This window comes from Cynocephalus volans, chromosome 6 (genome assembly GCF_027409185.1).
Source record: "Cynocephalus volans isolate mCynVol1 chromosome 6, mCynVol1.pri, whole genome shotgun sequence".
Taxonomy (NCBI): domain Eukaryota; kingdom Metazoa; phylum Chordata; class Mammalia; order Dermoptera; family Cynocephalidae; genus Cynocephalus; species Cynocephalus volans.
In genome coordinates this window covers 111,755,853-111,773,794 of record NC_084465.1, presented here as the reverse complement: position 1 = coordinate 111,773,794, position 17,942 = coordinate 111,755,853, and the positions used below count along the sequence as shown (strand labels likewise).

The 17,942-nt window shown below is 44.5% G+C and overlaps 1 protein-coding gene across 2 annotated transcripts in view; it reads right to left on the bottom strand.

Moving 5' to 3' along the window:
- VPS35L (VPS35 endosomal protein sorting factor like) overlaps positions 1–17,942 on the bottom strand; it is a 115,191-nt gene that overhangs the window by 68,828 nt on the left and 28,421 nt on the right. For both annotated transcript variants that reach the window (XM_063099082.1, XM_063099083.1), the window contains exons 9-12: positions 14,059–14,118; positions 9,031–9,127; positions 8,289–8,336; positions 959–1,052 (exon numbers count right to left, since the gene is read on the bottom strand). In XM_063099082.1, coding sequence (XP_062955152.1) covers positions 959–1,052; positions 8,289–8,336; positions 9,031–9,127; positions 14,059–14,118 — 299 coding nt within the window. The remainder of the gene's footprint in view (positions 1–958; positions 1,053–8,288; positions 8,337–9,030; positions 9,128–14,058; positions 14,119–17,942) is intronic.

The window sequence follows — 17,942 nt, the reverse complement described above, 5'->3', positions numbered from 1 at the left end:
AGCCCTAGCTCTACAGGGCTGTTTGAATTTTTTCTGATACTTCAGACCACAGGGCTTCTGCTATTTGCTACATCTCATGTAGAAGACACAAATCCCAGGCTACGTGTTCTCACCTTCTGATTTAATAACATGCATAACCACTCAGAGGGGTAGCTTTGTCCTCAAGGAAGTCTGGGGCTCATCAGGGACAACAAGCCCTCTCTAAAGGTACACAATGCTGGTGGGACAAGCAGGCAAGATGCACACTGCTAGGAAAGCCCTGGCAGAGGCAAATCCCCCAGTGGGCTGAAGAAAAATGACCGTATACTCTCCATGGGTTTTATTTTTCATAAACAAAAACCTGAACAGTTTTAAGTTGAAGCCTCATGATGCTCTACAGGAGAGAAAGGCCAAGTGATTTACAATCAGCAATGCCCCCGCAATACCCATCAGAGCAGCTGCCTAAGTCAGGCCTGCAGCACTCCCAGGCCAGGCTACGGACTCTGCAGCCAGACCCTGAGGCCTGCCCTTGCATGGGACACAGGGTCCTCACCAACTCACACTCTGAACCAACTCTTTGATAGGAAGACAAAAAACTAATAAAACAATCAAATTCAAGACAAAAGGAAAGCATGTCTCAAGTCAATGAAAGGCAACCTATCATCTGAAAGGCCTTGGGAGCCTCCTTCCCAGCAAGAACTGAGAGACAATTAATTCTGAAAACCAGTTCACTTGCAAGAAGATGACCTTAAATGCCCCCTAATTAGAGTTACAGTCAAGTTGGTCTACTTTAAAATTAATTTTTAAAAGAAATCCTACAGCTCTACTTTCTGTGGAAGAGCCGTGTTCTAAAATTAGCAGCTAATAAAGTCCTCCTTTCAATGCCTTGTGAGGGGATGGGGAGGGAGAAGCACTAGGTGACCGTAAGGAGACAGGAGGCAGCCACATCTGTGCACGAGGTGACTCAAGCAAGACCTACCCGGCACAGGTAGGCTCGGGCGTACACCGATACCAGGGGGTCCCCGATGCCCCTAATCATGCACGTCAATCGAGGCAGGCACTCTGAAATTCCCCTGTTAGAGATAAAAAGAGAGCAGTGTTACATCCACGTGAGAACTCGCTGTTCTTTTATTTTCAAAATTAAGATAAAGCTAAACTTCCTAAATTTAGGGGAGGGGAAAATCGAGTTTCAGGGACAAACCAAGGTCCAAGCTTCAGAGTTCTGATGCAATGTAACAACAGTCATTTTCTCCTGATACAATTCATGCACTGAATGATTTCTTTCATTTTTATCATTTGCTCAGTTCTGGAGGCCAACCTTCACTTTTTCTCCTGCTCAAGGTCACATTTATTTTGCTAATTTTAACAGTTTTTATCCCCCAATTATTTTGCATCCACTGGTCGTCTCTCCATATCTACATTCCTTTGGCCCTGATTTACTATCCTGTGCCCTGTCCCTTCCTAGTAACTCAGGCTAGCATTAGACATACCCCCCATCAATGTGAATCATGAGTTATTTCTCCAGTGACACAGGACTTCCCTCTGCCTAAGGAATTATCCTCTCCTAACTGGTAAAGCAAAATGGTGTTTTCTTCAGCACCCATGTTATCCCCCCAAACTGTCCCTGGCATCCCTAGATCTAAATCAAACACATTTAGGATAAATTCTAAATCAAATCAAAATAGTTATCTGGGAGCACCATGAGTCAGTCCCAGGCTTCAAAGAGTTTATTACCTAGCTATCCAACATGACTCAGCATTTCACCAGCTCTGCAGAAAGCAGATCTGGTTTCCCCAAACTCTGTAAACTCAAAACAGCGCCTGTGATGAACCAGGACAGCATGAGGCCTAAGCCCCTGAGGGCAAAGGCTGTTGCTTCTGACAATAAGATTTTAATCATCGCCATCTGCAACAGCAACAGCCAGCACGTGGAGCGTGGGCTGCTATGTGTCACATGTAACTCTTGGTGTTCACGTGCAGCTCAGAGGACCCTCACAGACCTCTTCTCAGGGCCACATTCACAGGAGAAGAGACTCAGGCTCAGAGACACTAAAAAATTTGCTCAAGACCACATAGCCACTAACAGCACAGCCAGGATTCAAATCCACTTGGGCCGATCTTCCAAGAGCTGTTCATCCCACCTCTTCTAGCTTGAGTTTTCCACTCTGTGATATGGGGATTAAAATGGTGCCTGCTGGGAAAATGGAACAATTTGATCAGGCTCCCCTCACCTCAGAGCCGGTTCAGGGTCATTCAGTAAACACCATGTGTGGGTGAAGTAAGTGCGCCCGCACAGTGCAGCTTTGGCTGGTGTTTACTGCTTTGGGTGCCCGCCCTGCGTGGCCATGTTTTTCCAGACCTGCAGCTTCCAAGGACCGTGTGGCAGGTTGCCTAGCTTATACACCTGCATGAAGCGGTCTGGTGACCCAGCCTGGTGTGGAGGGGTCTGGTGACCCGGCCTGACGTGTGAAGGGGTTGTGACCCAGTCTGTGAATGGGCTCGAGGGGCCTGGGAGCTCCAGACCCAGCCCTAGCTCAACCATCGGCTCAGTCAGTACAGGATTACCTGCAGGTAAAAGAGCTGCGACAACTAGCATGGTGGCCTAGCTTTACAATTGGTGTCACGAACACGATTAAGAGCTAGATAATTGGCTCCGTGAGGATACCAGGCCTTAGCCATAACTTAGCAGAAGCCAGACAAATTGGTGTAGTCGGGCAGGATTACGCCACATTTGGTATAGCCTACAACAGGACTCTGAGATGGTACAGAAGCTAAAAGCCCTTGGAAGAAGGAGGAAATGTGGCTATTTGTGAATATGCTGTGCCCTATGGCCACCTTTCTGTTGACCGGGACCTGGTTGCTGCACACTGTACTGCAAGGCAGCAAAGGCCAGGTACTATGGCAGAAAATTCCTTGGGAGGGGGAGGAAATGTGGCTGTCTTTGAGTGTGTGGTGCCCAGTGGCCACTTTTCTGCTGACTGGAGCCTGGCTGCTGCTCACTCTGCTGCAAGTTGATCAAGATTTGAAGAGGAAAGCAGAGCTGCTGGTGGATGATGTGCAACTGGCAGATCCAAGGCAGAAAGCAGAGTCGTTGGAAGCACGGATAAATGTCCCAGAGGACAATGTGTGGCAACTGGCCACTCACACCAGGCACAACCTGTTGTGCACGAGAAATTGAGGCACAAGCAGCCTATGGGACCAGACGAACAACCAGTGGGTGATCCACAGGTGACCCAGTTCACTACCTGTGTACCGTATACCCAGGTTGAACTGGTTCACTTGGGGAGACAATTCAGGAAGAAACATGGGGAGACCCTGGCTGCTTGACTGTTGCAGTTGACCTAGGGGTGGATAGTGTGATATGCTCTGGTGAGGAGATGGAGAAACTGGCCTCCATCACCGCGCACCCGTCCCTTAGGCAATGGCTGCAAAATAGCCGCAGATATGCACCCGGGCCAGGTAATCACTCCTTGATGGACTGGGTGAATGCAGCTGCCTGAACTGTGTGGGCAAATGCTGGAGAACTGCCCAAGATTGTTAGTAAAAGGCAAACGTATGATGAGCTGGTCCAAATCATTCAAGAGCTGAGGATGAGGCAATCCATGTTTAATGTGAACACTCATGGCCCTGACAATGAGAACTTTACAGGCAGCATGAGAGACACAGTGCTGCAGAATGCCCCGTCAATGTCCTTTGGGTCACTGATGGCCATACTGGCCCCATACATTGGTCGTCCTATATATGAGGTAACAACCATGATAGCCAGCTTGGGTGAAGTAGAGGACAGCAGACAAGCAAAAGGGGTCTGAAAGGTGGCTAAGACCAAACCCTAAGAAATGCTTGGGATTTTATCCCAAAGGGACCAAGCAAGACTAGCCGTAAGCAGATGTGGCTTGACTTGCTTGCAGCAGGGGTTGATAAAAAGAAAATTGACCGGCAGCCAAATGCAGTTCTGTTTGCCTTGTGGCAACAATTGTGCCCTGAACAGCATTTCACCAAATATCGGGAAACAGGTAGCAAGGTACCCTCAGCGGGTTCAAAGGATTTTTTGGTTGCTCCCAAGGAGGTGGATGAACTGTTCCATTCTGATTAGGGAGCAGGCCAAGGTGCTCGTCTTTTGGGGGCAGGCGAGGACCGGAGGCCTCATGTTGAACTGGCAATACACTGGTTGAGGACAAATGTGCAGCGTGTTTTGGCTTTGGAGGATACAGGTGCAGAATGTAGCCTGATATATGGCAATCCAGATAAGTTTCCAGGGGCCACAGTTTGTAAAGATGGCTATGGAGGACATACTGTTGAGGTCAAAGCCGTGTCACTGCCACTGGGCATAGGAAGATTACCCCCTCATGTATAAACTGTATATATATATCCCCTGTAGCTGAATACATCTCGGGTATGGAGGTACTTTATGGTTTACACCTGCAAACAACAGGTGGACAGTTTCAGGTGCGAATACGGACAGTAAAGCCTGTGTTATGAGGATTGCTAAGCATCACAGGTGTTACCAAGCCAAGACATGTAGTTAATGTAAAGCAGTATTGCCTACCAGGAGGACATGTGGAGGTAAGTGCCACTATATTGGAGTTAGAGAAAGTTAGCATTATTTGTCCGGCTCAGAGCCCATTTAATGCTCCGGTATGGCCAGTGAAAAAGACTGATGGTACCTGGAGAATGACTGTAGATTATCGAGAACTGAACAAAGTAGTGCCTCCTTTGCATGCAGCTGTGCCTTCAATTCATGACTTGATGGATCAGCTGATGACTCAGCTGGGGACTTACATCATTATGTACTGGACCTTGCAAATGTTTTTTTCTCCATTTCAATCTCAGCTGATAGCCAAGATCAGTTTGCCTTCACATGGGAAGGAAGACAGTGGACCTTTCAAGTACTGCCCCAAGGTTATCTGCATAGCCCAACCATCTGTCATGGTTTGGTGGCTGGGGACCTAGCCAAGTGGACTAGGCCCAGCATAGTTACAATGTTTCACTACACTGATGATGTGTTACTAACCTCTGATTCTCTTGCAGATTTAACCCAGGCAGCTCCAACTATGCTGAGCCATTTGGAACAATGTGGGTGGGCGGCGAACACAGCCAAAGTGCAAGGACCTAGACTGTCAGTCAAATTCCTGGGAGTGGTCTGGTCGGGTAAGGCTCATCCCAGAAGCTATTATAGATAAGACACAGGCATACCCTCGACCCACAGCGGTAGCTCAGCTATCAACATATTTGGGACTTTTGGGGTATTGGAGAGCTTTTGTACCCCATATGGCCCAAATGGCACTCCCACTATATGCACTGACAAAGAAAGGAGCCCTCCGGGATTAGAGTGAGGAAGTAGAACAAGCTTATCAGGCTACGAAAAGGGCAATACAGCAAGTACAAGCTTTACAAGTGGCTGACCCCACTCAGCCATCTGAGTTAGACATACATATAACCCAAGAGGGGTTAGGATGGGGTTTGTGGCAGAAACAAGACTGATTCCGCACACCTGTAGGATTCTGGTCTCAGCTCTGGAAGGGTGCTGAAATGCGCTACACTCTAATAGAAAAGCAGTTAGAAGCTGTGTATTCTGCCTTGATAGCCATTGAAGCTATCACAGGAACTGCCAAAGTACTAGTAAGGACGACATACCCCACAATAAGTTGGCTGTGCACATGGGGAACCAGCCCTAGAACAGGTGTAGCTCAGACTCCCACTCTGTCTAAATGGGGAGCATATCTAGAACAAAGGAGCACTGTATCAACGAGTCCTCTGTCCAAAGAATCGCAAACTGTGCTAGGCCCAGTAGAGGTTGTGGAGGAAACTCTGACACAACTGTTACCCATGGAGGTGGAGGCTACACCTGTCCATGAGGGACAGGTACCTATCACAAAGCAAGCTTGGTATACAGATGGCTCTAGCATGGGACCTTCAGCATCATGGACAGCTGTTGCTGTCCAGCCTTAAACAGATATCATGTGGTTTGAAAATGGTACAGAGCAAAGTAGTCACTGGACTGAATTGAGAGCAGTATGGATGGCGATAAAAAATGAGCCTAGGCCATTAACCATCTGTACTGACAGCTGGGCTGTGTACAAAGGTTTAACCCTTTGGATTTCTACTTGGAAATATCAACAGTGGATGGTAGGCCACTGTCCCCTGTGGGGACAAGCCATGTGGCAAGAGTTATGGGAATTGGGGCATGAGAAAGAAGTAACTCTTTTCCATGTCACAGGACACTTCCCCTTAGCCAGTCCAGGAAATGATGAAGCTGATGCCTTGGCTAAGGTAAGATGGCTGGAGAGAGCCCCAGATACTGATGTAGCCCAGTGGTTACATCAATGAATGCTGCATGCTGGCAGTAAAACCATGTGGATGGCGGCTCAGAGATGGGCCTTGCCTATAAAATGGGAAGATGTAATGAATGCCTGTTGTGTTTGTCCAGTGTGTGCTCAAAGGAGTCCACACCCCCAGCAGGTGCCCCATACAGATGGACAAACAACTCGAGGAAGGGTGCCCCTGACTCGATGGCAAGTGTACTTTGTCAGACCACTGTCAAGGTCAGAGAATTTCAGATACATCTTCACAGCTGTTGATACGGCTACTGGTCTTCTGTTTGTATGGTCTTGTAAGGTCCCAGACCAAGTAAACACTGTGAAGGCACTGAATAGCCTTACAGCTATGTATGGTCGGCCTATAGTTATAGAAAGTGATGAATGGTACAATGGCCTTTTAAAAAAGGGACTAAGGCTATCTACCCAACCCCCATCCCTGAAGGGGTGAGCATGGCGATTATGGCTGACAATTCCAAATGAGACCCCACAAGGGCATACCCTCTCCAGTGGAAGCTCTGTTGCATAGGGCTATAGCACCTATACAGCTGCAAATCACTACTAAAAATAAGCTTTTGAAGCCAGAATATGGTAAAAATGGAAATATTCTCTTACCAGCCCCAACCTGTCTGAAACAGGGACAGACAGCACAATGGGAATGGCCTTGGAGAATAAAAGCCCCCCGTATACGCTGGGTAGGTTTAACAGGGCCTTGGGGAAAAGGATTAGAGGAAGGCTTACAAGTTTTACTTTGGGTGACAGGTACCTGGCCTCCTCAAGTAAAGGTGACACGGCCTAGAACAGATGAGTGCTCTATTCCAAAGGGCACATTTGTATTACCATTATGGCCAATTATGAGTTCCCCTATACTGTTACATGTAGAACCTACATATCCAATAGTGTTAGCAGATAAAGTATGGTATCATAAGCCAGGTAAGATACCTATTCCTGCAACCATCCTTTCTCAGGATGGCAAACTGGCATGTATCTTACCAGAGGGGCGAGAACTTCCCCTACTGGTACCAATAACTCTTCTGTCTTTTCGCCCGTAGTGTTCTGGCTGCAGGCACAGCACCAGAGTCACGTAATCAATGTGGCAGCCTGCTGAATATGCATAGAACTGCCCATCGGTATGACTGCAGGATTTGCATGGAGGATCACACCAATGGTGACTACTAAACACACATGCAGCTGACAGTTAAAAGGACAGAACTGCAAACCTTAAGGCATATTGAATGGACAACAGGTTATGTAAATGTAAGGGTCATTTACCCTTGCTAAGGGAACATTGTGGAAGATTCTGAACTCATAGATTGTACAGCGAGGGACCCTGAAGGGGTGGATTGTTGGGCAAATGGAACAATTTGGTCAGGCTCCCCTCACCTCGGAACCAGTTTAGGGTCGTTCGGTAAACACCGAGTGTGGGTGGAGTAAGTAGGCCCGCATGGCGCCGCTTTGGCTAGTGTTTACTGCCTCGGGCGCCCACCCTGCACAGCCATGTTTTTCCAGACCTGCAGCTTCCAAGGACCATATGGCCAGTTGCCTAGCTTATAGAACTGCGTGAAGGGGTCTTGGTGACCCAGCCTGGTGTGTGAAGGGTTTGTGACCCAGTCTATGAATGGGCTTGAGGGGTCTGGGAGCTCCAGACCCAGTTGTAGCTTAACCATTGGCCCAATCAGCGCAGGATTACCGGCAGGTAATAGAGCCGCGACAACTAGTGTGGTCACCTAGTGTTACAGTGTCTCTACTTCATTAAGTTTTCATTTGGATTAAATGAGAAAATGCACAGATGGAGCTTAGCAGCAGATCTGCCTCACACTAAGCAATCAATGAATGATAGCTCCTGTTACATTGCCATTAGCGTGTGTGTGTGTGTGTGTGTGTGTGTGTGTGTGTGTGTGTGTGTGTGTGTGTGTGTGTGTGTGTGTGTGTGTGTAAGAAAGAAAGAGAGATTTTTAGAAATTTTGTGGTTCTAGACATTAAAGAAGAGCCTTACGTTTTGGAGAGGAACTTGTTACACTTCAGGATGGATGCTTCCACATAACTACAAAAACATTCCGTTAAGAAAGACATTTTCCAGACAGCCTGTTTCCTTAGGAGAAAAGGCTAAACTATTCATGAACAGACAGACCTAGGCAGGTCTTAGGAGAGGGGCCCTCATGGACCTCCACAAACCAGAGAATGAAGTGAGCTAGTGGCTTGTGGTTTCTATATACAGTTCTCAAGGTTTCATACTTGTTTAAAATACATTTCGGAGAATGTTATGTGTTGATTCATGGTTGTGTGCTGTAATTTAAACGGGGTTTTGAGCATTTCAAATCAAGGCTTAAAGGGGAAAGAATGAACTTTAGATAACTAAGATATAATTTGGGTATAGGTCACATTCTCTGTTCTTCAATATTGGCATTTGTTCCAAAAACGCTGTTCCTTTCAAGTTCTTGAAACTAGAGAAACCACATAACGATGAAGCATTTTAATTGAGAGAATTAATGGGAGAATGTTCCTCAAGGAAAGAAAAGCCTAATACTTGGCATCTTATTCAAAGTGAAAAACAAAACACTGTTTGGAGACAGCACAGGTCCAAAAGCTTCTACCACGTGGCCTGCCCATTCTCAGACTTACAACCATAATGGGACCAGATTTTCAACAGGAATTTCAGGGTATCCCACAATATGCCTTCTATTAACAGTGCAACCCTTTTAGCCTATCTTTAAAATCATCAGACACAAAAAGGATACAATCTTGGAATGAGTTCTCTGATGGAAGCAATCTTGAAGAACCAATTGAGGCATGTCTCCTTGGCCGTGTCATTTACATTCTCGGGAGAAAAGTGATCTGTAACACAGAAGCAGTACCCGTCAGCCTTCCTGAATCTTAGCATCTTTTGCTGCTGCTATGAGTTCTGGGATAGGAAAACGGTACCATGGAGCAGGAAAGGGGGCAGCATACTCAGTTCCTCCGTGTCTTTCCTTCCAAATATCATTATTAGAAAATAACTGATGTCGACAATAGTGTACATAACACCCAGGCTTTCTAAGTGCCAGGTGCTGTTCAGAGCACTTTACTGACATTAGCTCACCTAATCCCCACAACAGCCCTCAGAGGTATGTACTTTACTTTCCTCCTGTACACATGCAAAGACCAAGGCACAGAGAAGTTTAGCAACTTGTCCAGGGCACACAGCAAGCAAGTGTATGGGCTGGATTTCAGTCCAGGCAATCTGGCTCCACAGCCTACATGCTTAGCCACTGTCTCTAATATAATCCACAGGTTCTTGGTGTACCCACCAGTAATTCTGTGCTCCGGACTGAATATCCCCTCAAAACTCATTGAAGCTTGACTCCCATCATAACAGTGCTAAGAGGGTGGGAAATCTGATTAAGGTATTTCAAAGGTGGGGACTTTAAGAGGTGATTAGATTGTGAGGACTGTTCCCTCTGAACGAATGGAGGAAAGGGTTGATGGTTTAATGGGTTGTCATGGGTGTGGTTCTGATGGCTTTATAAGGAGAGTGAGTGAGAAGTTTAGCTCTCTGGCTCAGCCTATTCTTGCCCCGTGACACCCTGGTCACCTCAGGACCCTGTAGAAAGTTTTCACCCAGAAGGCCCTCACTAGGTGTGCTGCTTGGACCTTAGACTTCCCAGCCTCCAAAACTGTAAGAAATAAATTTCATTTCTTTATAAATTACCCACTTTCAGGTATTCTGTTACAGGCAACAGAAACGGACTAAGACACTCTGACAGCATTGTTGAGAATTCCAGATGCTTTAGGGTCCTCAACTGTAATGTGAAATGTGATCTTAGCTTTGCTCTAAGCATCGCATGGGCCAGACATGAAGGCAAGGCCTGAGATGAGACACTGGCCAGAGTGAGGCTGCCAGCTCAATCCTGGCTCCAAGACTCAAGTCACCTTGTGGAGAAACTGCCAGTTCACCCCATTATCTATTCTCTTCCTCTTTAATAATAGAACTCTCATTTTTCAGCTGGGCATATGGCCATCCTTGCAGCTAGATGTGGTCATGTGACCAAGTTCTGGTCCCAGGATGTAAACAGAGGTGCAACTTCTGAGAAATATCTTGCAGGGAAGGGCTTGCCCTGCCTCACTCCTTCTTCCTGCCTGCTGATTGGAATACAGATGCAATAACTGGAACCTCTGTGGCATCCTGAACCATGAGGGCACAGGAGAGAGGCAGTGAGGATCTAGGGCACCATGGGCTAGCTGCCCCAACAGCCCTGACCTCGATATTATTATTTTGAGTTTTCTGGTACTGGCACCCAAGCCTAATCTTGACATACATTTTCTTACAAAAACCAACAGAAACGTATTTCTCACAGTTCTGGACATGACATACATCTTAATAAGGAATGGAAGAGAGTATGGAAAATGAAGGAAAAAACAAAACTTAACACCATCAAAGCCCACTGCTGAACTCTCACATGAAAATGATCTCTTCTAAATGATTTCAGCAAAGCCTGGAGCCCCATCCCACCACTGGGTGTGTTTTATATTTTTAGGATTCAATCAAAAAGGGAGAAGTTAACTACTTTAGAACACAGCAAATAATTCTTAGCTTGTCAGCTCTCATGCTGTTTTGCAATGAGTCATTTTTCATCCCTGATTCTGCCACGTGGTGGTATATGATTAAGGTGATCAAAATTCATGTGGAATCATCAAAAAAGATAAACCTCTAGGTACTCCTCTAGCAGAAAACAGTCACTAATCACAACTGCAGATATGCTGAAACTGCAAATCTCAAGTATTTATCTATTTTTGGATGTCTGGCATGTTTCATTCATTCGAGAACTATTCACTTACTACGTTCAAAAGCACGGGAGATCACCATTTTCTCCTTCCTGGGCTGAACCCATACACATAAAGTAACTTTTTTCTTGAGTTTCAGGAGATCCATACAGGAAAAGATAAGGGTTATCCTTAAATTCACTTATCAGCCTTGTCTTTTGGGAGAGGGCAGGGTTAATTTCCCTTCATATTACTGTATCATGTGCCTTGAAATCCAAAAGCAGAAATAGGTCTCTGGCGTGATCTATAAACTCACTAAAGGCAAGTTGCCTCGTATACACACACTGACTTCAAGCTATCCATCAATCAGCAGATACCGACACAAAGTCTTTAGGCTTTCCTTCCAGCTTAAGAAATAATTTAGGGAAAGGATTATGTTCTGCAGAAATTTATAGTCTTACAGCAAACTAAATATTACATTCCTTTCTTCATTTGCTCAACACAAATGCCTTAGGAGCCAACTGAAGGAAGTGTTACAGTGCATGAGGCAGATCCTGCCTTCATAAAGCTTACATTCCAGTAAGGGAAGACGAATAAACAGGAAAAAGAATAAGCAGGTGAATATTATATATTATCTGACATAATAAGGTCCAATACCAGTCAGTACTATGAAAGCTACAAAACTAGGTATTGGAATAGAGAGCAACTTGAGTGAGAGGTGGGGGTGCTCACTAGATAGGGTGATCAGAGAAGGCACCTACCTACAGATACAACGTTTGAGCTGGACCCTGAAGTACAAAAGGGAGCCAGGTATACTTAATATGGGGGAAATGTATTCCAGGGAGAGAAAGCTGCATGTGCAAAGGCACTGAGGTAGGTAAGACCTTGGCATGGTCAAAGAACAGAAAGCAAGCCAATGACGAGTAGGCATCACAAGCCAGCCTATGCAGGGGTGCAGCCTTGGTGAGGGGTTTCAGAGTTTGTCTAAGTGCAATGGAAACTCCCTGAAGGGTTTTGAGCAGAGGAATGCCATAATTAGAATGGGGCTGCTACACGCGGAATGAATTCAGAATTTGGAAATTAATTCAGAAGGGACTGCGACGTAACAAAGAGCAAAGATTTTCCTTCTTGTCCCCACTTATTTTTATTTTATGGTGCTTCTTTTTTCAACCCTGAACTTCTGCGGATATTTTAGGAGGCGGCAGGAGACCAATGAGTCTAGTTCTCTTTCATTTATTTGCCAAGTCTCTGTCCTGGCAGTGAGAGGTCTCTTTACATAACAGTGCTTATAGGGATGCGACATTGTCTTAGCATATGCCTGAAAGGCCAGGCCAGTTAAGGCCACTGCTTATCCTGATGGGCCCACGTCAGTTATAGGGAAGAGCCAAAGATGGGAATGCTGAGATGATGATGATGAGAACCCAAATGGTTTCTCCCAAGCTCAAAATAAAATGATTCTATCACTCAGAGTAGATGGGCTCTTCGCATATATGCTGGATTAAGAAAGGTTGGGAAGAAATGACCACATCTGGTAGTGCACACTCTTTATGACCCCAAAAGACACTGCTATCTTTCTGAACTCATAAGAACTATACCTTAGTTAAAACTCCTGAAGGCAACGAGCTCAAGTATTAAATTCACTAGTCAGAACTTGATTCGAATGGAAAGAATGGGAACAAATGTCATGAATTTCTCTTTATACATAACTTCTCTAGGCAGAATTCTGTACAGTAGATTTCAAAAGCTTTCTACATAATTATAGTTAAGAGTCATTCCCCAGATCACCAACATCTTGAGAAAAGTCTGCCCCTTTCCTTTTCAGGTTTTTGGAACCAGAAAAAACACATGCAGATAAAGATTTTAACTGGTTTTGTTTTTTTTGTTTTTTTTTTGGCAGCTGGCTGTGACAGGGATGGGGATCAAACCCTTGACCTTGGTGTTGTAACACTGTGCTCTAACCAACCGGTCAGCCCTTGAAAGAAAAGAAATAATGATGAAATCATCTGCAAAAAAAACAAAAGCCTGATTTGCATTGCTCAAGGGAAAAAAAATAGATATTTGGGAAGGGAAGAATTTCAGTGATAAAAGGGCAAATTAATATATTTAGACAAGGACTGGAAGTGAATATGAAAACAGCCTTTTATTTTGAACTTCTAGAGTTTAGGTAGGGAGTCAGTTATTAGTAATTTTTCCTTAATGGGCCCTAAAACGTTGTTTGTACTCATATAGTCAGTGAAGGAAGGTTAAATTATGGGTTATTGTCACTGACCCCTTCTCTTCATCTCTTGGGGAAGTACCACCACCAGGAGGAGATGAGGTAGAGTGAGGATGGAACAGGCTGGTCCCTCTAGCCCATACGGATGAGGATGTCTCCTTACAGCAGTGCTTGCAAGTTAAAAGAAGGGAAAGGAAAAGGAAACTGCCGCAGAGAGTCCTGCATTGCCAGTCACATCATCATTGTCATTTATATGGCAAATGAAATTCATCATCCACTTGTTCCATTATAACCTCCTGAGAACTTAAAATTGATGGGCAATAAATTTAATGCAAACAGAACTTGAGAATAAATTGTAGAGTCAAGGCAGCTGTTGCTATTGATTTAATATATATAAAGTTGTTTTTTAATATATATAACTATATATAGTTGTTTCTTTAAAATTTTTGTTTTTTAATATATATAAAGTTTTTTTAAAAAATTTGCTTCTTAAGAAAGATGTGTAGAGAAAACATTAAAATGTCAAGCAGCAGAAGAAAGTCAGTTGGTCTGAAAATTCAGCAGAATCTAACTGTGGTACTTTTTCATTCTTGCAGACTCAAATTACTTGCCCAAATTCCTAGACAGGCCCATATGAAAACCTAATATTTTTAGAAGACTGAGATGATCAGAAATCTTCAAAGGTGTTTCTTTTACTTTTAATACACCAAAAATTAAAAACTTATCAGGTCTCAATGCATCTTGACTTGATAAAAACCTTCTAATCCTGACTGCAGGGCAGAATGACATCACAGAATGGCTATGACATTACCTGGTAAGACACTGCGGTTGTCCATACACATGGAAAAGATGCGCTCATACACAAGTTTTCCTGCAGGGAGAAGGACAGATGGTGTTAGGACCACACTCTTCAGGAGCAAACACTAAATAAACATTTGTTAATTAGGGACAAGAGATATCTCCCAGGCACGCTTTTACTTGTGATAGTATGCTGCCACCTAGTGGGACAAATTTTAAGCAACACTTCTTTTTTAAAAAAATTTATTTATTTATTTTAAAGGAAATAGGGGATTTTACTTTCTGAAAGAGGCAGGAAAGTGACCATGTTACCCTCTGGAGTCTTAACTGAAAGGCCAAAGGAGCCTCAAGAATCTCCATTCTCTCAACAGAGGTGAAAATGGGCAGCCCAGAGGCTGGACCAGTTTTGTTTGAACCACAAAGTGTTTTAACATTTTCTGAATGAGTTATCAATAGGTAAAAACTGGGCGAATGCACATGAAAAACCAGATTTCCTGATTCTTTACATAAGATGTGCCAAAAATGTGCTCATATCCCTACAGGGTAACACACAGCTAGTGCGGATTAGGAGCTGCCTTGTGAAATGACATATACAGTACCCCATTTGCCAGTCTCCACTGCCCCCTATTGTCCCTCATCATCAGCATGCTTTACTCATTGATATGACCTGCCTGGTGCCTGGAAGCATGAGAACTTGAGATCCAACTGGAATGCAAGCTCCATGAGGGCAGAGATTTGTGCCTGTTTTATTCACTGACATATCCCCAGTATCTGATCAATGCTTAGCATATACTGGGTACTCAATATGTTTTGGATAAGTGAATGAACATGTTAGCTTTTGTAGGTCATAGGTCACTGTTGCAACTACTCAACTTCGCCACTGTAGCATAAAAGCAGCCATAGACAATATGTAAACGAATGGAGATGGCTATGTTCCATAAAACAGGTAGGTAGTCTGGAGCCCTAAAGTAGTACAAAAAGCTTTATTTATTCTGTGCATGTATTTTGGAAAATGTTACCAATATAGAGGGGGTAAAAATTACAGTTCTTATCCATCTACCGAATGCTCCTAATTCACCTTCAATTTAAAAGTATTTTCTTCTGTTAATTTTTTCTGTTAATTTTTCCATAACCCCATCATTGAGGGCAATAAACAACAACAAATCCTGCCCATACATGGAAGAAGAGACAGGAAAGTTACAAGGATCATTTCTGGTCAAAGAACATGGGAACAAATGATCTCACCACAAGATGACACAAGGTTAGGATTAAGTGCAGGAAGCCAGCCATGCTAAGAGGTACCACCTAGGTGCCTCTCCCAGTGTGGACTACCTGCATTAAAATCACCCAAAGACTTGTTGAAAATTAACATTACTGAGGCCCACTTTAGAGCTTCTGAAAAGGATTATTTTAGAGAGTGAGGTCTAGGAATACGAATTTTGAATAACCTCCCTGTGAAATCTTTATACATGCTGTAGTGTGAGAACCACTGATTTAGGCAGATGCCAGTACACCTCTGAACTAAAACTTGCCTGGGATCTAGGATCTCCAGAAACAGCAATAAGCCTCCCTCCTTCCTCTAAAACAGTGTTTCTCAAACCTGTTGGTGCACTCAGAGCATCTGGGGCTCGTGAAAATATGTGAATGTCTGTGTCTGTCCTCAGAAGTTCTGATATAAAGGGTCTGGGGTGCAGCTGGGACACTGGGAATGTTTTTAAAGCTCCCCAGGTGACTTCAACGTGCAGCCAAGGATGAGAAGTGCTGCTCCAAACCATCAGTTCCACTTAGAAGCTCCAGGAAGCCTTAGAGAACCAGCCCCAGTTCTCAAAGCCACCCGCCTTTTTCCTTCTGCCAGGACATGTTTTTGTTACCTGGGGCCATGGGCTCCACACAGCAGCCACACCTGGTGCAAAGAGGCCTTCCCTGTGATGCCTGCAATACCCTAGCATTGGGGCTGTGTGCAGTTTTACCTCAGATTATGACAGAACAAGCCACGCTGGACAGCTGAGTAATTTCTCACCCCTATGGTGCAGGGAATGGACTTAGCACAAAATACCTTTACTTCCTACACAAAAAGCTTGCCATCTCTCTAGACTTCTTTAAGAAAATATATATATATAATTTTTATATTTCACCTTCATATTCTAAGAGACCTTTAACTACAAAATCATTTTTGCCCAAACAAGCTATTTTTCTTTTGTTAAGCTAGTGAACAACTGTCTTAAGAAATAATACCCGATCCTAGATTTATTTCCTTTCTTGATTCACTTTCTTATAAATCAGGGACACTAAAATAGATAAACAACAGTGATAACAGCTACCATTTTCTGAGCACTTTTTTGTCCCAGGAACTATTCAAAGATGTTTACTCTGATCCTGCCAGTAAGCTCTTAGAAGGGGAAAACCACTGCAGGCTTCCTACGCATACTCTCATTTAATTCCCTCCAGAAGCCCTTGGAGGCAGGGTCTATGATAATCCCATTTCATAGGGTGAAGAAACTGAGGCTGAAGTTCCCACAACCCTGAAAGAAGGAGAGACAAGCACAGAAGCCGGAAGCCCACATCTGTGCCTGCTGCCTCTAGTGAAAACCCAACCAATACCAGGCACACGTTTCCCATTGTGCATGTCACCCCGTGAGTGCCCAGGCTGCATCCTGTGTCCCTGCACAGCAAGATGCCCCGACCCTCTGTCTATGGTGACGACAACCATTAAGCACCTGCCCCTGAACTGACATGTATCTTCTTATGAGCAGAGAGTGATGACAGTGCATGAAAAGACTGACCTCAGGACTCCAGATTGCCACCCAGGCAAGGCAGGCTTATGCTCCTTTTGTTAAAAGTGAAAACTAGTTAGCCCCAGAGCACAACAAAGTCTGCTTGAGCACCTGTCGATGCAGGCTGCCTCAATAGTCCTGAGGAATATTGTTCACAACAGATCCAGACAACAGCACCCCTGAGAACACTGCTCCGAAGTGGACAGGAAGGACAGGGGACTTTAGGGATTGCTGAAAGCAGGTCCTTTGTTAGAACATTTGGTCTTGAATAGGTAAAACATGTCCACAGTTCAAAATTCACAAAAACTCACAACGAAGGTACGAGTGAAGTTTCTAATCCCATCCACCTCATTGCCCTGACTACCCCCCCGAGAGCAACCACTTCTGTTAGTTTCTTGGGTAGTTTCTAACGTTCCTTTAGGCTAACACAGTGAATATGACCTTATATTTGTGAATTTTTTACACAAAAAGTAACACACTCCATAGCAGTTCTGTATCCTGACTCTCCCACTTGACAATACACCTGCAGGGCGTTCCCTTCCTCATTTCTCATTCATTCCTACACATTATGTAGATACACCATAATTTATTCAACTGTTTTCCTACTGATGGCCACTTGGGTTGTTTCCAATCTTTTACTATTACAAATAAGATGAATTCCCAGAGGTGAAATTGCTGGGTCGAAGGGATATGAATTCTTAGTTTTTGTGGAATGCGGAACATTCCCCATGAGCAATGTCAGTGTACAAAAGAAATAAAGCAGGTGCTTTGACTGCGGAAAGAGCCAAGTTTGAGTCCCAGCTCTGCCACTCATTAAACAAGTGACCTTGGGCAAGATACATTACTTCTCTGTGCCTCAGGCTCCTCATCTATAAAATGTAGATAACACCAGGCCCTACCACATTGGGCTGTTAGGTAGACTACGTGACTTAACATCTGTAAAGCACCTAGAACAGTGCGGCCCAAGGATGGCAGACATCTGCACTACGACCTGCTTGCTGAGGTGTGGGGCTGGGTGCCACCAGCAGGGGTAGTGGGGAGAAGCAGAGTAGCCATCCAAAGTTCTCGCAAGGTGAATGCACTGATTGGGTCTGGCCAACCTTGCAGGGTGGAAACTGTATCT